Here is a 21,501-nt window from a genome sequence, read left to right on the forward strand (position 1 = left end):
AAAGCAATCGTCGCTGCTGACGATGATTTGAAGTCACGGCAAAGGGTGAGCACGTCCGCCTCAAAGTTCGGAGAGTCTCACGTTGAATCTTTTCCTCCCTGTGTGCTCCAGCTTCCTCCCACTTTTCCAAAAACCCTTTTGTCCATAGGCGTGAAAATGAGCGTGAATGGTTGCCTATATGTGCCTCGGTGCCATGGAGGAGTGTGACGAAGCCTCTTTGGGGTGTTGAGTGACGAACCATCCTCAACTCCTCACACACATGCTGTCTCCATTTGCACCACAGGGGAGCACCGCAGCCTCGGCGAAAAAAAAACACAACAGGAAGTCTCTGACAGATTTTGCTATCTTCCCTGGAGATACGCACGCCGAGCCAGATGTTCCTCCTCTTTCCTCCATCTCCATTTCTTCGCCTCACCCTTCCAACCTTTCCCAGTGGTTCCGCCTACTTCTACTACCCCCCCCCCGCGAACCCCCGACCTCCCGTGCAGGAAGCGTTACCGTGTCACCGAGGTGACTTGCGTTAATCGCCTCCATGTGCGCTGCGCTCCGATTGGTTCCCAGCGAGCGTCCAATGACGCTGTTCCACAACGGGGGCCTCATGACATCAAAAATCGCATCCGTCTTTCCGCAAGCCAATACTTCTTACGTTGCGGAGCAAGGAGAGAGCAGATGACTCCATTTTCCAAACATTTGACTCCTGTTTGACATTTGTCATTTGGAAAATGGAGAACCGTCGCTCCTCGCCATCTGCGAGTGCTTTTCCCCACTCACAAGGTTAACCACCGTGCTTGAATTCAAATTCAATTTACTGAGCATAAATTAGTTCAGAGCTCGGCTTTTTAGGCTCTTACCAGCACTAATAAAATAACTCTGACACGTTTGATCTTTAGTTCCCACAAAGAAATAGTAAGGTCAAACACCACTGGTCATGAGTTTCATACTAATAATTGTTTCCTGAGAGCTTCAATGGAAAATATCCCGCTTGTTGAAAGAGAGATGTACTGTGGGAATGTAGCGTTTTGAACGCCGCAACTCAAAGGGTTCAGTCTTGCAGGAAATTCAAATGTTCACTGTCTCGGTGACTCCGTAGACACAGTTATGTCCAGAAGCATTTGGACACTGGCAGACTGTTCTTATGGTCTTTTTACACCACAGTGGATTTCAAATTATATCATCAACAATGCGCTAAAGTGAAAAATGTCACATTTAATTTAAGATGTTAAGCAAAAAGCATCCTCTATTGGTTTAGCCATTGAAAATATTGAATTCGCCTTCGAAAAGTTTTGAGTTGCCTTTACGGTTTGGGTTAATATCCATCTTCCCGACGAGATTATCAATTTTGTCTAAATGTGAGCCGAGAGCATAGTCTTTGTTAGTGCCTTGCTCAAGCAAAGGTGGTGTCCACTGATAAATTTGACCAGTGAGGTACCTGATCAAAAAGAATGCTTTGAAAATGCTTTTAATTTGACACAGCATGCCACAAAGATAACATGAATGACATTTGAAACTGTGAGTTTCATTAGTGTGCTCTTTAGATGCACATACTGTCTTAGTCAGTCACACGGAAACCACAGCCAAGCGTGAACAAGATTTTGTGCAACACTGACAGGAAGGAAAGTGTTGTGAAAACTGCTCCCAATTGTGTTTGTGGGCTAAGGGGGCGGGGGGCTTAGCCACTGAAACGAAATAATCAAATATCTAACTTATGTTGTAACAACCAGAATTTTTATTTCATCATTAAGTATGCATCTGATGAAAGTTTGCTCACTCAAAATGTGAACATTACTAAATGTCAATCACACAGGAAGTTAAGGCCTAGATAGACCAAACCGACGTCGGTGGTGAAGAGTCTTGGCGTCTTTAAGAGCCGTCTGATTAGTGTAGTGGCCACCGTTGTAGTGTCGTAACTCATCAGTAAGCGTCGGGGGCGGCGTTTACGCATGTTGAATCGGCGTCGCCAGTCCTGACATTTGGTCACTCTGATTGGCTGTTAGCTAGCAAATCAGCGCGCGGAGCACCAACAGGAAGTGACAAATGCGTATAAACAGCGAGCACGCCTTCGCTGCCTTAATCTTCTTACAAGAGCAATTGTTGACAATGTAAGTATTTCACAATACTGTGTCAAGAACGTGAGGGTTTACTTCGCGTAGGAGTTCATCGTGAGCGAAAAATATTGCTGAATGCATTGTTTACGTTTTTATAATCCGCCCCCGGCCAACAGCTTTACGGTTGGATTTTTCTAACAATGAGAAATAGTGACTGCAGCCGCCGGTGATATGGAAGGGTATTACATCTTATGCACGCGCAGAAGGTACTTTAATGGTCAGCGTCGCTGTCTGTCCTTGCGGTGTATTTTTCCAGTGTGACGTGCTGACAGCCGGCTGGACGCCACAGGGGGTAAGCATCTGTCACTGTTGGCCAACATAGTTTTGGTCTATCTAGCCCTTAGAGACACTGCATTTAATTTAACTCATATTCGAGAAACACAGTATTAATCAGAATGCTGTTTTTCAACTAGTAGGCCTTCATGGAACATATTCTTAAAAAACTATTTTCGGGTAGAGGAAGTCAACGCAAACATTTTCTTTTTTTCAAAAATATGTTCCCAGCAGGCCCACGAGTTGAAACACGGCATTCTGATAAATATTGGGTTTGTGGAATAAGTGTTAATGCACTCGTTTTTAGCCATCTCTGGGGGCGGCCATTTTGTCTTATGTCGACTGAAATGACATCACAACTGCTCACAACGACCAATCACGGCTCAGATTCGGAAAACAGGTCAGCCGCGATTGGTCGTTGTGAGCAGTTGTGATGTCATTTTCAGTTGACAGAGATGGCTAAAAACGAGTGCATTTTGCTGCTTAACTTGTATTCCACAAACGCAAAATTAATCAGAATGCTGTATTTCAACTCGCGGGCCTGCTGGGAACATATTCTTGAAAAAAATATATGTTTGGGTTGACTTCCGTTTTAAGTAAATGTAATGGAGTAAATGTAGCACATGCCGTTACTACCCACCTTTGGATTTTTCCAATGTAAAATGTGTCTTGGCTCAATAAATGTTAGGAAACCGCACTGCTGGAGGAGTTCGTCCGAGAATTCTTCTTGTGTTGGAGCCTCAACATTAAACACAAAAAAAGTTTGAAGTGTAGAACAGATGGACACACACAAGTGAAGACAAGTCAAAGGAGAAACCAACTATTGTCCACGCACACTCTTGCTGTCCTGCCTTGTGATTAATGTGAAGCGCACACATGATTTGAGCCCCACATCCACAAAGTTCCCCGTCCACTTTCACTTGAATGAGGGGTGTGGCTGTGTGGAGTGCGCAAAGTTTTCCCGGCCACCACTTGGAAAGGCGGTCACATGACTATGCCGGGGGGCGGGGTTAGTAGCAGCAACAGTGGAGCCTCACCAGCTGGAGCTTGTGATTGAGGAGCGTGTGCACCAGAGAGAGGGAGAGAGGAAGAGCAGGAAGGAGAAGAAGAAGAAGAAGAAGAAGAAGAAGAAGAGGGTTGGGTGAGTTGAAGCTGCTCATGTCTCGCCTTATGCTTATCCGCCTTTCAAGCTCGGGGAGAAATGTCTTTTAATGCGAGGGAGGAAGAAAGAGAAGCGGAGTGTAGTTGATTGGTGCTTTGAGGTGTTCCAGTGGGCTTGTCAGGTGTCTACTATGGTGGTGAAGTTGAGCTCGTGTTTGGCAGGAGATCAGTAAAAGTAAAGGTCTCATGTTTCGCCTTGCAACCGTTGTGTGTGTGTGTGTGTGTGTGTGTGAGAGATGTTTGAGGGGGTCATCACTACCAGTTCTCCCCCACACACTCTCCACCCCATTTACCCACCCCCTCCTTATCCCTCCCTCCTATTGTGTCTTGCACATGCGTGGATAATCAATGTACTTCACTGGGAGTAACATTGTTACTTCTTGCGCTCCACAGTTGTGCTGGAGTCCAAAGTTTGATCGCTGGTAAGTGATGGGAACACATGCAAAAGCTGGTTTTCTTCTCTGGAAGTTGGTGGCAAAGTTCAGGAAGAGTTGACTGGTTCAAACTGCGTTGCACAGCAGGAACTCCTCCCACCAGTTGCTAGATTCTAATAGAACCCCACTAGGTTCCTGTTTAAGTTTTTATCTTGTCCGTAGTAGTGTGTTGCCAAATAATTCCTTGTTTTTGCTCTCATGTTCAAGCTACAACTGACAGTGAGAATTGGGAACATTGAGGATGTGGGGCTGAAATTGTGTGTGCGCTTTAGACTAATCACAAGACAGGACAGCAAGAGTGTGCCGTGTGTTTACGCAGGACAATAGTTGATTTCTTCTTTGACTTTTGTCAACTGACAAAAAAGAGAAAAATACATCGCTTCTCCTGTCCCTGCGGCCTCCCACCCGCATGTAATTTTGTTTGGCATCAGTTACTCATTACAGTGTGTCTCGTTGGGCGTCAATTAAAGCCATTCATCCACTGTAGTAATCAGATCAGCTCAATGTTTGTAAATCACTTAACACACACTTAATTAGGGTTGTTTGAAACCAGCGCAGACAAGTTTCACAGTTTTTGCGGCTTGGCTAAACGGGTAATATTATTACACAGACGTCTTGGTGTCAGCCAGTGATGAACAAAATAAACACACATGCTAACATTAGCCTACCCAGTTGCTTTGGAGATGACCGTATCCTACTCCACAGTCTCCCGTTTGCTGCAGCAGTCTTAACTTGCTGCCTTCAGTCTCCTGTATAACAAAATCGCTGCAACCTTTTATTTAAGGATACATGGTAAGACTTTGATCATGACATCGCTAATCCACTGGTGAAGGGAGACTTTGAATCCCTCCTCTTTCATCTACAAACAACATGTATGTAGGAATGGGGAAAAAAAGGCAAACGTTGGTTTATGATTGTAAAATATTGTTAATGTTTTGTCATGTGACCATTTTCTCTCCCTAGTGAATTGTGACTCATTAGTCTGACAATGTCTCAGGTGTGAAGGGAAAGCAGGTGTTAAATTTGACAAGGCTTTCACAATGTCTCATACTTGTTATTGCTAACTTTGTTAGTTTCTGAATGGATATTAAACTCGCTTATCGCTATTTTTTTTTTTTAATCGTCACTAAAGTGGTCAGAAAAGTAGCCAAATATCGTGAGACAATCACAAACTTGGTGACACTGATTGTGATTTTACCCCTATATTTTGAGAAAAAAATGTTTATTAATGATAGCAGCAAAGACTGTCTCTGGAGTGAACTTTTCTGTTATTTTGCATATCCGATCAAAGATGCCATTGATCGATCTGTAAATTATGACATTACAACTGACTACCAACATGAAATGCAAAATATCTGCCAATCCTATCAAGTCGGTAATATCTGTGTAAAGTCTAATGCCTAATTATGTTTTAGTGACACTTTGATAACGAGGGCATTCTTTCAAAAAGTTTGCTAAACCCTGCTTTAAAGAGTTAATACAGGCGATCATACTTTGTTGGACAAAGAAGTGTCAAGATCGAAACATCTGTTCCTACTTGCACGTGGATTGCAGTTGTACAGTGTTTGGTGGAAATGAGTAATTTGAGATGATTTTCATTTGGCATTAACGACTCCGGCCAGGCTACTATATATATGTTGGAATCCTCCCCTGAAGGCCTTAGGCAGTTTTCCACTCACTAAACCTTGTGCCCCCTCATTTATTATCCAGAGAGCCATAAAGGAAAACCAGTTGATCAATGCGAACATCCTTCTATTTTCTGTAGCGCTTGTCCTCATTAGGGTCATGGGTAACTGGAGCCTAACGCAAGTCAAATGCAGGTCATTGCGAACAACGCACTGTAATCAAGTCTGCAGCCTTGGCCCCATTTTTTTTTTCGCCTGCACTTTATATTTTGATTTGCAGATTTTTAGTTTCCAACACTGAGTGACAGCTGTGAGGTGAAAGGACAGCAATAGAGACACACCGGTATTTTGTTAGTCTCCTCGGGGAAGAATGCGCCCTGTGATAATATGGCCGCAGGTGTGATATCTAGAACAGAATAAGCACCCACTGTGTCACCAATGTGTGCTGCTGTGACTTTAGTGCCTCATAATCTTGATGGGGGGGGGGGGAAAAGATCCAATATTTAAAAAAAAATGGTAGGATTGGTGAAGGATTTTTTTTAGACGTTTTTTGTACAGTATCTAAAAAATGCTTTCCCATAGGAAATAACAGTAATAGAAATCTTTAGCTCTTTAATGTCCAACCCACCAACATAAAAGCGATAGAAGACTTTAGTATAAGGCGCATAATTCTATTATTTATTTATTTATAAGTTAACCAATTGGAATGATGTCAAATCTTAAATGAGGTGCCACTGTAAATTTCTTGTGGTTATGAAAAATGTTGCTTCCCCATGCTGCAAAAATACAATTTATTGCACATGCAGTTATTTTGAATTGACATCCATTTGAAGCCCGGTCGTGCATAGCTTCCATTATGAGGAAGAGTAACCCCCTCCAAGCCCTGACAGCCTTTTCTACTTTGTATTTGGTGTTTATGTGATTTACTGTGCACTACTTCTGCGTTAGGTCTGAGCTATTTGTCGTTTAATAGTTCCCCTTCTGGCTGTACCCTGTGACATCCCTTTCCATGTGTCTCACATATGAATAGTCGTTGTCAGAGAGTCTGCATCACAGCACCACTGAGACCTCCCAACGGTGTTGGCCCTTGTTTTGTCAGTCTCCCAGGGGCCGTTTACATGAATAAAGGGGGTGGGGGCGGGGGGGGGACCCAATGTTGTTTTGAAGGATATGCAAATATTTGAGAATGGTTTGATTTACACTGCAAAGTTTGTGAAAATTTCAATTTTTTGATCCGAGGGAGCACAATTTGGATATGCGAAAATTGAAGCGTAAAGAAGGAAACAAACACATGGAATTAATTGGATGTTCTCAGTTCGGAATCGTGCCTCTTCCAAATGTGTGGGGAAAAAAAATCGGATACATACTGAATATGATGAAGTACAGATGTACCTGATCAATATGATCTTACTAGTAATTAAAATGTGCAAAATGATGACATATTCAACTCAACTCAACACACCAGCATTTGCCTGAACAGCACAAATAAACACATTTAAAAATGTCCCGTGGTAAATCTAAATTATGGGTATCTAAGATACAGCTGAAGCATAGGCCTTTCAATACCGTTATTTCAGGCGTACAAAACGCACCTGATTAAAATCTGCAACAGCTAAATTTAGAAAAAAGTGGTCGCATAGATGGATTTTTTTTTTTTGATTGACCTTAAACACAGGTGTGTAAGTAACCCCACCCCCCCCAAAATAATGCTGAACACAGCTAGTCACACAGCGATGTCCCAGAACCTTTCTTGGTTGTCACATGAGGCCAATTCCCCAATAAGCTTCATCAGGTAGCAGTGCACATAAATCCGTGGCATTGCAGCCTTTCTAAATCCGTTTGTTACATGTTTGGGAGACGCAGGGTACGTCACTCCATGACTAGAAATGCTGCCTTCCGTGGCTAGCCGTTAGCGCCTGTCGACAGTTGCCAGTGAAGGTGGGAGTCGGTCGCCAAACAAACAACAGGGGCCAGGGGTTGCGCTGCAGAGATGGCTGTATTTATGGCACTCGTTCCCTAAGCTCATTAAACCCATTTTATGGCGCTTATTTTCGCTCTCCTAACCTATATCCGCCCCTGCACAGCCGTGTTGCAGTACGCACACAGACTTCCACATTTCAGGCAGTCAAAGTGTGCACTTCCGCAGCAAATGGCTGAAGAATATTCAGTCTGGGGGCGGACTCAGGACAGTTTCTTTGGTCCACTGTAACATGTTTGGTAATTTCATTAGTCAGATGTGATGAGACTTTGGGTAACTATTGATGGTTTGAAGCTCATCAGTAAAAATGTTTGAAAGCGAAGTGAAAGTTTAGTCGGAATCGAAAACACAAGCCCGTTCAAAATTAGAGGCGGACCGGCCTGTAGACGGGTACTGTTTTTTTTTTTTCTCTCTTGTGCATACAAACATAAATTCCTTCATTATTTTAGGGTTTTATCATATCTCAACATCCACTATCCTACATGGACCCCTCCATCAGCAGCTCGGCAACTGAACTATTGCGGGACGGGTGATTATCTGTTCTCTCTCAGTGAGGAAAGCACAATTTCAACACCTCTGTCACGCCATCTGCTTTGCTCTACATTACTCCCTCCGTGGTCCAGCACAGGGCTGAAAGATGAAAAGGGCCAGGAGCATTCTTCCGAGCTTTTCTGAAGCGACGATGTCCGTGTGTGGCAGCTGTGGCCGTCATCGACAGGCCCCCTCTTAGCTTTTACCCTCATCGCGTGATGACGAGAAACGCGTCAGGATTTTCAATGAGCATGATTTTGTATTTGAACGCACGGATGTAGATTTGAGTGACATTGTGGCTTAAGTGAAAAAAGATGCTTAAGTGGACTACCGTACACAGGCTACTAATTAATCTGTCTGATTTTGAGCATTTTTATTTTCAACTTTTTCTGGTAAAAGTTTGCCAAGGCCAGAGTATGAAAAGATTACTTTGAACAATTGTACTGAGTTGTGGGGTGGGTTAAGAGGGATTTTTTTTTTCCCCCCTTCATGGTCTGCTTGAAAAACAGTTGTGCCGGCAATCATAAATGTTAAACCTGTTCAATATTTACGATTGTAAATCCTTCAGATTCAGCACAATAAAAATGACAAGAGTTGGCAACTGCAATGTCCAGACCAGATAAGCTAACTGTTAGCTCATTGTTGGCTAGCATCTTCTATTTCTTCTTCTTCTTTCTTGTCCCCCCTGCCCCCATAATCGTTTGTATGTGTGTGTGTATTCATTAGTGTTTTTGTTTTAACATTTTAATAACTGGTAAAGATGAGTGTACCCTGCTTTCACTCGCTAGAATCAGCCAGTATGTCACAGAATACATGGAAACATAGCAGTCCTTTTAAAAACATTTTACAAGACATTCAGTTCTAACATGCAAGCCAATTACTCTCAGATTTAAGAGTAATCCCTTCCAAATTGTGCGTGGCCCAAAAATGTTGGTTCCCTTCCTACAAGAAGTAACTCTGACTGGAAAATATGTCAAGTTATTTGGATGCTTCACAACTACTTCGGTGTCAGCAGTTGGGCCACTTTTCCAAAGTAGCCCATCATATTTTGGGAAGGACTTTCATCATTCTTTGGCCAAGATGACTGCATCCTAAATTATCCGAAGTCTTGAGCTGTCGTTCTTTGACAAATATTCTGAGTAATGCCCTGATGGCCATCTGACAAAGGTCTGCTGTCTTACTTGCGTGGCTCTTTAACATGTGTTCAGGTTTCAAACAACAAAGAATGTTACTTGCTTGTTACTTGTGATAAACCATCATTAACATGCAACAAAGGTTATTACAAATATGGGCATTTAATCCGCTTGCACACCTGCTTCATTTTTTATTTGCAATTAAAAATAACATTCTTTCCTGACAACGCTCAGGAAAATACACCATAAAACTTTAGCGAGTACTAAATTGCACACATTTGAACCCTATGCTCATATGCAAATACACATGTTCTCACTAGAACTGCATAGAAGCAAAATGTGCTCATCGGCAGTTGTCAAATTTGTTAACATTTTATTTTGTGTAACTTTCAACGATATTCTAAACATCAAGTTATATATCGTCGCTGTCGTGTGAAAAACACTTATGTCCATTTTTTTCAAATGTCTTTTTACGTGAATGGTGTTCCCGCATTAACGTGATTTTTTTTTTGTGTTTTTCACAAGACAGCAACGATATACAGTATTTATATTCTATATTCACAAAAAAACATTTTGGCCCTTTATTATTATTATTAAATAACCGCCTCCTTTCTGGGCCATGCTTTTTTCTCCTCAACAGGCTGTCAGTAGAATGATCCTCCCCTCTTTTTTTAGTTCCACCAATGGGCCAATATTGTAAAAGAAAGCGAGGGGAAATATGTGAGGGCAGACCAAGATAAATACAGTACATGTACACCTACAGGAAAGCGGGAAATTCACTCAAGGTGAACCCGGGCAAAAATCCAGGGGTTTCCTCTCATGAGACTCATGTTTTTTTTTTTTTTTTTCTAAATAGCTTGTAAGTGCAGACAGTGTTAAAAGACTGTCAGTAATCATTTAAGTGGAAGAGCAGATAAGCAAACCTGCAGGGAGACACTGAAAAGGGGAAAAGCATAGTTTTAACCACATCATATGAGAAATCACATTTGAGTAAGAAATCTCTCATCTGAGAAAAACGCCTCCGTCATGTCATTTAAACCATTTAAAGACTGTCAAAAAGTCGGTGTCCCTTCGTCAGGGGATTCATTTATTATTGTAATGTGTGCGGTGATCTATACGCCATTGTGCGGGAACAGGGGAGTAAAAGTTATTTATGCAATCTTATGTCATCGCAGTCCCACCATGCCACACCGCGGCAAACATTCATCTTAGTGACAGAGCTGTTTAAATCATTCAACATTATGGTATTCGGTTTTGTTCGCCGTGTGGCTAATATGTATAGAGGCTACTGTAGTGTAGACGTACAAGCATCAACTCAAATAGCACTCATTGGAGCGCAGACCTCCAAAGCCATTTGTGTCCCGCCCACTTGTTAGCAGGCCCCTTCCTGGTTTCACAGAGACACTCAAACCGCACCATTTGTGATTGAGGGGTGGGGGTAATGATTCCATTGTGAATCAAGCAGAAATGTCAGCACTCAAAGTAACAGCTGACATGTAAAAATGACATTTGCCACTCATCTGCATCACATAACAATAAAACCTTTAATTGCGTTTGTTTGCAATATACTCCATTATAGGGCAAAAAAAAAAGGTATTCATTTTTCTTTGTTCAAGGTACATACCACAATTTGATAGTGTAGATCAATTTACTACTTTTAAATTCTGCATACTAGTGAAACAAAACCTTTTGGATCAAAGTTAAATTAAGACAAAATTAAAAAACATTACAAGTGTTTTTTTTTTTGTTTTCTTTAGCACAGTGCATTTGCCCAATTTTCTCCAGATTTTTCTACGTAAAAAAAAAAAAAAAAAAAGAAGAGTGTATAATAGCCGGTCTAATACTGGGCTAGTGAAGTGTTGCCGGTTTGGGTTGGTCTGACGCGCTGACGGTTTGTTTACTTTATCTGATTGTGCCCGTAAATAGAGGGTCCATAAATCATTTGCTAAAATACGTAGTTTATTTGTCACTTTCCAAGAATTAAAATCCCCATAAAACATATTGCGTCTATGAACATAATTTCTTTCTCCTTTCGTGTATACTCCTAAGTGACAGCGCCACACAGTGTTCAAGACAAGTAGTACATACAAAACATTTAACCCATATTTAGCTTCTATAGAGTGAAATACAGTATGTTTACAAGTATTTCGTAGTGATAGATGATTTCACTCTATTAGCGCAACTCTGCACAGTGCATAGTTTTGGTTCCATTTTAAAATGCACCAAACAATTACAGCTGAAGATTTTAAGGCCATTAATTGAAGTCGCTCCCTCGTTTATAAACATGTCAAGAATGATGGTATAAGTTGCAAAGTTTGATAATCAAAGTTGAATGTACTATCATGTTAATTGTCTTTATGGTTAGTTTGTACATAAAGAATTCAACTTGTAAGCGAATGATGGTTATAACAGCGGCAGCTTCCTGGTGCAATTCGCCGCGATTTACGTACTATCCGATTACTCGACTAATCGCGACTACCGTTGGTGATTAGTCGACTAGCAAAATAATCGTTTGTGCGTGGCAGCCCTAGCTGTACTTGATGTGCCGCAAGCATCTCAATAACTTTGCCTCGGGGAGCGTTTGTTTTCATCTGCTGAACTTGACTTCAATGTTTATTGTGGCTGTTAAAACTATTTGGAACGTGATGGCATCATTTGTACGATAAGCGGAAAAAATACATTTTGCTCATTCATACAAATCCTCCAATCGTAATGTTCTAACATTCAGTACCAGTCGACGACCGCAAGAAGCAGTTACATCATTACGGTTAATGACGTGTTGCATATTCCGTGAGTCATTTTCCCTATTTTTTCCTCTGCTGCTGCTTTTCCTCCCTGAAGGATTTTTGTACTTAACTAATGCGTAGGATAAAGATAAGGAGTATAATGTACTATGTGCATTCATTTTCTGATGATGACCGAGTATGGATATTCAGGGCTGCCAAAACCTGACCCAAGGTCCATATCAATAGGGATGAGGGAGTGGAATTGTCTTTGATGGGATCGGTCCACTCGTGCACAAATGAAAGCTTAAACTCGTCTCCAGTCGTCAAACAGAGCTGGAGCCTCAGCTAAGCCTCTTTAAAGTCACAAGGTGAAGACAAAAATCATCTGATATGATGTTTTTATTGGAAGGAGACTGTCATAGTCGGAACATCTGCTTCCAGTTGACGCTGTTTTCATTAAGGGAGTTAAATGAAGGAATGTTGTCAGTGTCTCAAATATTTGTATGTGCTTTATTGTGAGGGGTCAGGTGTTGATGATACAGTGGGCCAGAAAGGAAGTAGTGGAAATGAGATTCATCTGTGCCACAGTCAAACTGCTTCCATTCAAATGATGAACTCTGTAGACTAAAACTTAAAATCGATGGCAGTGTTAAACACTGAATGGCAGTGTAGAGTTTGCACATTCTCTCTTTCCTTTCCTCAGGGTAATCTGGCTCCTTCCCACAATTTAAAAACATGGAAGTATCTCATGTCACTATCATCGGTCAGAATTTTATGTCCAGATTTTTTTGTTTGTTTGTTTGTTACAAATCTATACTATTGGTAAGGCTCCACTTAGGCCGATTATTTTTACAAATAATTGACCAATCTAAAGTGTTGAAAATGACTTGTTCACTTTGATAATGGAATGTTATTGGCTCCGAAAAATTGCTGGTTTTGGAGATTCTGCCTGATGTGATCATTTAGTTTAGATTTCACTGAATTCTAGTATTAGTATAACGTACCTTGTTGTTTTGGCATCATTCCTTTATATGCGGCATTTAGCCGTTTGCAGTGCGTTCTGGTTGCCTGTTCTGGTCAATTTATACTAAAGGCGTAATTTTGTTTTTCCTTTTTTTGTTCGTAGGTACGTACGCCGTGGTCCCTCAAGATATTTTACTCCACCGAGTGGTCCAGCTGTGTGTTACGATGCTGTGTTCAAATGTGCATGTCACGCAGTAGTGGCGATATGAGTCACGCTTAACATCTCCGCTCGTTTGTCGCACGCTTACTCATCCGGAAAGGCCGCGTGCGTGGCAAAGGTCATCAACGCCGGCGTCTTTGTGTCGCATTAGAACGCTCTAATTAAGACGTGACTCATGGGACGCCCCCCTGCAGCCGTGACACTTTGCAAATACATAATCATGTGTTAGGCAACGAAACGGCGGCGCTAATGGCCACCTCATTTTTAGGCTCCCTCCAAGATGAAAATAGTCTTGGCTTTTTTGGCAACAAGAGAGTTGAAATCAAGCAGGTGACGCTTGCTTTCACTGCATGACTGTTATTGTTTATGCGTTCGTCCCTGCCAGAGCGTTGCTCTATTCTTAGAAGCAGAAATCGATGACTGCAGATGGTCGCGGTGTCCAGGAGGCTGCTTGGCCCGCAGACCTGAACCGAAGCGTTGTCAGTACAACTCATTTGCAGCATCTCCAGTCCGGTGAAGGCGTCATGGAAATGATGGCGTTGGATCGCCCATCACGTCGGCTAAAGATAAATGGATCTCGTCGTGTGACATCGGACCGTCTACATTCCGCAGCGAGGGGGGTCCTTGAGGACAGCGACGTGGCTGGAAATCAGCTGCGGCCCACCGTCAGGCACTATTCAGAGGATTCGTGTCGCAGCGTGGATTAATCTGCATTCCTCAGTGTCAGGATTGCCTTTTTTGCGCATGACTTTAGTGGCCTCCCTGACCTGGTCCGTTTAAAGATCTTGACCACCGTAGGGGAGTTTGTCAGCAGCAGTAAAAATAGTGTCGTTTTGGACGTTCGTTTACATAACGATGGACTTTTGGAGCATGAAAAGAGTCCAAGTCGACGTTATTGAAAACGACACCATTATTGTATCTGTCGGAATGTTGAAATTGGTGCGCATGCTTGGCCAGCCAAGTTTCAGTTCACTACACTGCTTATGTAACCAATGGAACCGTGAGCGACGAAGACAAAGGATATTCAAAAATACAGTTTTGGTTAAGACTTGGTCAGACTACTGTTGAGTCGTTCACGAACGATCTTTTGGGTGAACGTGAATGAATGGATCACTTCCTCAAGTGATTCGGTGACTTTTGAACGGTTCTTTTTGATAAACTGTTTTTAATGATTCCGTTCTCTTAAAAGAACTGTCATGCCCATCGCTAGGTCAGACACACTGTTACACTTGTATTGTTTCTTAGCAAAGTGACATCGCCAACTTTTGACCCGGCATGTGTATTGCAATGTTTTCAGTTGTTTTTTGTTTTATGCGAGACCATTCTGTGACGGTTAAAATTACAAAAACAACTAAATACAAAACAGAAAAAGCAAAACACTTATGGAATTATGTCCATGCTTACTGATGTTACGTTTTGTTTTTTTTTAACCAAAAATAAGCACTTCATTTGTCAAACGCCCTTTTGTTGTATTAGGACTCATTCTATTCCAAATGTGGCCATCGTGTTGTTGCTCGTCTGTGTTTGCTGAGATTTGGCCAAAGCACAGTGAGGACATTGATGTGGTCAAATCAAGTGGGAGTTGAGAGATGAAAAGCACTGACAGATACCACAGAGGCTACAAGTAGGTGTGGCGCTCCCTCGCGTACGTTCCGAAACTACAGCTCTTTTGTCTTTTATTGAGAAGAGAAGCTAACGGGGATTGAGTGGAGGGAACATGAGAACAGCCTTGTGCTGTCAAGGCCTGCACACAGGGGTGCAGCAAGACATTTTTGGGCCTCAATGAAAACGCTATTTGATACTACACTGTAATGTTCTTTTGAGGACTCTATGCAGGGCCTCTCAAATCACTTTGTCAGCAACCAACAAAACTGCAAATCGGTGCTGTGGCCCACGTCCGTCAAATATGATGGACCCTTCATCTGGCACACCTGCACAATCAGATGAAATTCAAGAGCGGTGTCAAAAGTTCTGCCTTTTAAAAGGATAATGCTGCTCATTTTTGATTGGCACTGTGGGAGAGTTATTCATTTTAATAATATGTTTATTATTGTGGTTGTAGTTTGCAGGAGTGTAGAACTGCACTGTCATAATGACAGCCGTTTCTAATTCCGCTCCTTGGAATGGCTGTTTATTTCCATTTCGAATGATGGCCCATTTGTAAGAAGCATGCACTTGTGGGCTGGGCGCCCATGAAAAATGTTCCAAATGTTCACTGCCCAATGCCAAAACAGCCTTTTCTGCTGTTGTTCTTGATTCTTGTGTGGTGTGCTTTACTGGATTGGATGATTGAAGGCTTATAAGTAACGGTAAAATTTAATGTTTTAACAGGAGGGCTAAACTTCCTGTTTTTGTCGTTTGCTTTATACGGCGGTATGGAGGCGCTTTTTGCAGAGGTGGCAAAAGTAATCACACTTGGAACTTAAGATAAGTAGAAGTACAGGACTATTAAAAGTAGAAGTACTGAGTCAAGTAGTCAACTCCTGTGCCTAAGTAAAATTAGAAACTCTGAAATGTTTGTACTTGTTTGTGGCTCTGTTGGTTTTGTGCCATTTAATTTGATGACATTGTGTTTACGAATAGCATGTTGCTTGTTACTAGCTAGCTAGCGTTGGCGCTACTGTTATGCTATAAATAATGTGTAGCTGTAAATTTGATAATGTTGTTCACCAAGTCACAAAAAATGCAAAGGAAGCTAATGATGTATATAGTTAAAAAATAAATAAATAAAATCCTACCTGTGATTTTTAGTGTGCCACAAGACCCAAAAATTCTCTTAAATCATGAGTCGGCTTTCAGCAACTTTTAATACTCAGAGCCATTTTGCCCATCTCCCACAGGAAAAAAAAAAACACTGGTAGCCACAAAGACTTTTTGACATATGGAGTGAGGATAACACTGGATATAAATAAATAAACATAAATGAATGAATAAATAAATGCATACATACATAAACAAGTCTATTTAAGCAATCCACTTATTCATGACATCAAACTCAGATTGTCCAACTGCAGCCACCTAAAAATGTAAACTAAAAATGCCATCTGTTTTGTCATCATTTTATTATGTGGCTCGTGCAGTCAGCTGTCCAATTGAATTAGGGTCGATTTCACTTTATGTAAAATATATGTGTTAAATAATAGCCAATTATTATTATTTTTTTTTACCTGCTTAAAGTGATTTTTGCTCCTGAACCTCAGCGTATAGCGACGGCACATCAGGTCTGTAAATCGCCACCTTCATCTTAACACATTTGCAAGCTAACATCCGTGAGACTATGTGAGCGATGTTTGTTTTGAATATTCGTGTAGTATGAGCACTACGCTTTCTGTTTTCGTCCAAGTTTGCGTACTTCCCACCGTTGTGAGCAAAAGACTTGATACAGTGACAGTGTCAAGCAGATCTGAGCACTGTCTTGGTCAAGGCAGAATATTATGACGTAATAACACTTGACTTTATTAGATTGTGCAATTGTATATAATATTGGGGCTTTTGAAATAGAACATTTTGATGTGTGCCTTTGGTGGTTTTATGCCATTGATCTGAATGTGCAAAACTAAAGTATCGGTCTCCTTGTGCCCATTCAACTTCAGGTATACCATCCATGCATACCAGTATCATGTATGCCTGCAGTTTGCACTGAGAGGGATAACTCGGCTTTTCTGCCATTGCACAGGAAGTGTTGACTCCTCCCACAGAGGGTTACGTGCGTTACATACCAGCACCGTTGGCACAGTTGTGCATGTTTCGCTTTGCTTGTTGCAACAGTGCCTGGGCACACGCTGCATGTAGCGTTTGTCTTGCTACATCTCCTCTTCAATAGAGAGGTAAGGCGTGATTTGTAGTTTGCACCGTCCGCCTGTTGAGCTTTCATAAATCTTAAAAACAAAGAGCCACCTGCAAGGCACAGGCAGCTTTGGTGAAGTCATAACTCAAAAGTGTTGAGTGTAATGTCTGCTTGGTGTATTGTCATCTGCTGATTCATAATTTGGCGTACAGTTAAGTAAAAGCAAATCCGCTTGTAAGGTAATGACACTCGACTGAAACTGTCTTGCTTGTAGTTCGAGATGTAAATGTGGGATGACAATCTCTGGTATGAAAGTCGGTTGCGCATCAAGTCAATCGTCTCTCCATACTTCCCTCAGGGTCAGAAGTCAGTCTGAGCCACAGCAACATGTCCGACCACACCAAGCCACACCACCCCAACCCGCCGCACGGCAAAGGGGACAAGGCCCACCACGTCGGCGACTTCAGCTACGTGGGCATCGACGCCATCCTGGAGCAGATGAGGAGGAAGGCCATGAAGCAAGGCTTTGAGCTCAACATCATGGTTGTGGGTGAGTCGGACGGACGTCTTAACACCGTGGTCGAATAATCATTTTAGCATTGGGCAAGTGGTTAGCACATCCAGCCCACAGTTCTGAGGTTTGGGGTTCATGGTTTGCCCATGCTTGTGTGAACTTCTTGCCTGTACTCTGGCTTCTTTTTCCCCCACTTTCCAAAAACATACTTATAGATTAACTGAAGATTCTACATTATTCTTAGGTATGAGTGTCAGCTGGCTGACGACCAGTCCAGGGTGTACGTCAGCTCGGGTAGGCTCCAGCTCATGAAAAATTTGGCTGACATTCCAAATTATTAAACTTTTAGAGCATTAGAGTTTGGAGGTTCCACTGTTTTATTTTATTGCTTGCCTTTACTCGTCATCGAAGACTGCATGAGGTTGCACAATAGGTTTTGAAAAATAATCTACCGGTAATTGCGATTTTACTTTCCCCCTCAACATTGCAATTGCGATTTAATATACTTAAAGGGGAAGTCAACCCAAACAACAAGAGTTAATCCATTCGTTTTTAGCCATCTCTGGGGGCGGCCAATTTGTCACTTCTGTCAACTGAGTTACCAGTTACCAATCACGGCTGACCTGTTTTTTGAAGCTGAGCCGTGATTGATCGTTACCTGAGCCCTGAGCAGTTGTGATGTCATTTTCAGTTGACAGAAGTGGCAAAATGGCCGCCCCCAGAGGTGGCTAAAAAACGAGTGGACTAACTAACTCGTTTCAACTAGTGGGCCCGCTGGGAACATATTCTTGAAAAAAAAAATGTGTTTGGGTTGATTTCACATTTAATTATAATAATTTTAATAATAATTTAATAATATTTTTTTTCAAGGTCCCCTTCCTGTGTATTTTTTAATATGCACAAGCAATAAATCTGTATTACAATTAACAATATCAAAATTGTTATACATAAATGTTTTGGTCTTATGGGTTTTTTTTTTTGGGGTTTTTTTTTTTCAAAAATTGTGGCCTTCATGATTTGAAAAGTCTACTACATTGCAACATAAATTCGAATTTTGTTTGTCCCTACTACTCGTCCATGTCATCTTTCATTGCTTTATTCAGCATACAAGATGATGAAAACTCGCTAATGGAAAAGCCTTCACTCAGTCTTTACATTATTGCGGGATGAAAAAGGCTGTTTAATCGTTTGCTGTACTGTTCCATGTGCTGCTGCCATGTTCCCCTTGCGTTTGCGTGCATTTGTGTCAAGTGTCAAATCAGGAAGTTCTGTGGAGGTGGCGGTTCAGTTGAAATGTCAGCGTTAAAACCACGCCGCTTTCAGTGCACCACTTGTCTGGGTCAAGATTTTACCCATTAACAGCCTCTGACCATAACTCATCGAGTTCGCCGGCCTTGTTCCTTGGTCATGCTTTTGTTGGCGAGAGCAGATATTTATCGTCCAAATAATTCAAGATGACTTTAACTGCTCTCCAGACTCTACAAAGCACATGTGCTCATTGCAAAAGCCACGCTTACTCTCAAATAAATGACTTACCTTTAAAGCCGTCCTGTCCTGTCGCTCCGCAAATGGTTACTTCATTATTTATTTTTGTCATTCTTTGAAACAGCCGCACATGTTTCCAATAAACCCCCAAAGCTGTAATTTTTTCTTATGTGTTTACAGCAGCTATTGACTCAGCACTCGATTCAATAATAACAATCACATGGCATCCATTATGAATATTTTGGGGTTTTGGCTGCCACATTCGAAAATGTGGAACAAAGCCGTTCTTTTTATGGATGAACTTATAACTAACACGCAGCGCTTAACTCTGCACGGAACGAGCAATGTGGACATAAATACAAAGATGAGTGGAGAATTTGTCATGTTTGGAAATATACCTTTAAGTAAGGGTAGGATGCGTGAATTTTAGCTCGTACGCACTTTGCGAGCCCTGACATGACAGTGGGGATGCGCATGCAATTGCGCTTATATTTGCTTTCGAAAACAACTCGCAGGAGGCTAAACTCTGGTGCAGCCATGAAAAAAAAAAAAAAAAAAAACTTTTTCCCATCATTAATTTCGCTTCACTTGTTTCTAAGAAAAATGAACAGCTTCAAATAGAGTTGTCAAGAAAAGTGTGAGAACTGTAAACTATGAACAGAAAGTGTGTCATAAACAGACCTGCTTTCAACGCAGTGTGGCCCAAATACTTCTGGTGGCAGAGATGCGCAGTGGGAATTGTTGATTGTGCACAGATAACATCAGAGAACTATTATTAGAAAAGAAAAACACGTAACACCAAAACAAAACATCAAATAAAAGAACCAAAAGAAAGTAAAAACAGCAGTTAACCCGTTGATTGGTCATAATTTACCCACTTATACATTTACTACATGTTCGAAAAGGAGTAAGAAGAAGTATTCACTTTTCCATTCCGACCCCTTTAATCGCGAGTCCATCATCAACAAATCAAAAGTTCATTATCATTTTCACACACTGTTACAGTAATGCTCGTTATAATATATAAAATATTCAAGTTATTACAGACGCCCCTTGTTGTATAGGGATACAGCCTTGAACTGGCTTATTGGTACATTGTATGTGGCGTCCCCCAGGGGTCAGTGTTGGAACCAAAATGGTTTATATCATACAAATATTTTAAGGATTTCTGCAATGTGTCCCACTCATTGAAATGTGTGCTTTTGTGTGTCGTTTGCTAGCAGTGGTTAACTTATTTTTACTCTTCTATCACAGTTCAAATGTTCTGCTACTTAAAACAGTTAATAAAGGGTTAAACGATAGTGACAGTTTGAGCCTGGGATGCATTTTCTCTGTACATTTTCTTTTCATATGGATTGGGAGGAGTTTGTTCCAAATCTGGACAAATCCCACTGTTGACCATCAGAAAACATTACGTTTGTTATTGGTTGCTCCATTGTAAAATGAAGCTCATGTATGAGCACAAATTTTCCATGCATGCATAGCGGTCACGCCGAAAGTAGTATATCATGCATGGAAAGAATGGAATGCCTGATTTTAATTTGTGAGGCCTGCTATGCATTCGGGCGTTGATTTCAACCCCTACAAGGTGTTAACATGTTCAAAACCACAAGGTAACGCGTCTGCATTCCTGCTGCATGACCACGCTGTTTTTTTTATTTATTTTTTTTGCATATCAAAGTGCAGTTCAAGTCAGTTGTACTGAGATTGAGATATGTATCACGATGAACCTCGGTGCAAATGTGATGCATTTTAACCATTGCTGCGGGCCAACTCACAGATCTGAAGCAGACATGTATCAACTTGCTTTATCACCTCGAGTGCAAATGAAACCTGTTCTGACATGATAAATCACTATGTTGTTCAATCACACTTTTGACTGTCCACTGGGGTGCCAAACAATGGCACACTGTTGTAGTTTGGATGATTGAATTGCACAGCACTTTGGATGACATTTGTTTGTATGAAAAGCGCTATATAAATGAAATTAGATTGATTGAATGGGAGCGTGCTCTTGGAAAATATCAATTGAAATCTTCTATAGAATTGATTTTTTTTGAGTAGCAGTACTATTGCAATGCTTTTACAGGCACGGTGAGCTTTGGTGTATTCTTTGGTGGCCATAATGCTACACTCAAGAGCTTGATTGAGCACCACCGTGCATGATTATATTATCCATATGACACCAGCTGACCTTGTAGATCATCACATGTAGAGTAGCGTATGTAACTTGAATGAATGAGTTCATTGATTTAAAAAAAATAAAATAAAATAGTGTGTGTGCGTGTGGTCCTCTTGACATCCATAGATTCTTCATGTGACCCTGCGGCTGTCTTAATTTGCTCATGATCCATTAAGAGATGCGCACACACACACACACACACACCTACACACGCCTACACAAAAGAAACTGTGTTGGAATTCGTGTGATTAGATTGGGGAAGCAGCTACAAGATGTTTGTGTGTGTCTTATGTTCATTCATCCAGATTTGTGTTATTCCATAGATGTTCTTTCATACCAAGTTCATCCGAGTATGCCTCTTTATAAAAAAAAATAAATAAATAA

General features: G+C 41.3%; 1 protein-coding gene across 4 annotated transcripts in view; it reads left to right on the forward strand.

Annotated features, from left to right (window-relative positions):
• septin9b (septin 9b) overlaps window positions 1-21,501 on the forward strand; it is a 75,816-nt gene that overhangs the window by 43,651 nt on the left and 10,664 nt on the right. For all 4 annotated transcript variants that reach the window (XM_086033462.1, XM_086033464.1, XM_086033465.1 and 1 more), the window contains one exon: window positions 17,295-17,486. In XM_086033462.1, coding sequence (XP_085889588.1) covers window positions 17,295-17,486 — 192 coding nt within the window. The remainder of the gene's footprint in view (window positions 1-17,294; window positions 17,487-21,501) is intronic.

Source organism: Filicampus tigris, chromosome 6 (genome assembly GCF_054856515.1).
Source record: "Filicampus tigris isolate MCC_2025a chromosome 6, RoL_Ftig_1.0, whole genome shotgun sequence".
In the NCBI taxonomy this organism is placed as follows: Eukaryota; Metazoa; Chordata; class Actinopteri; order Syngnathiformes; family Syngnathidae; genus Filicampus; species Filicampus tigris.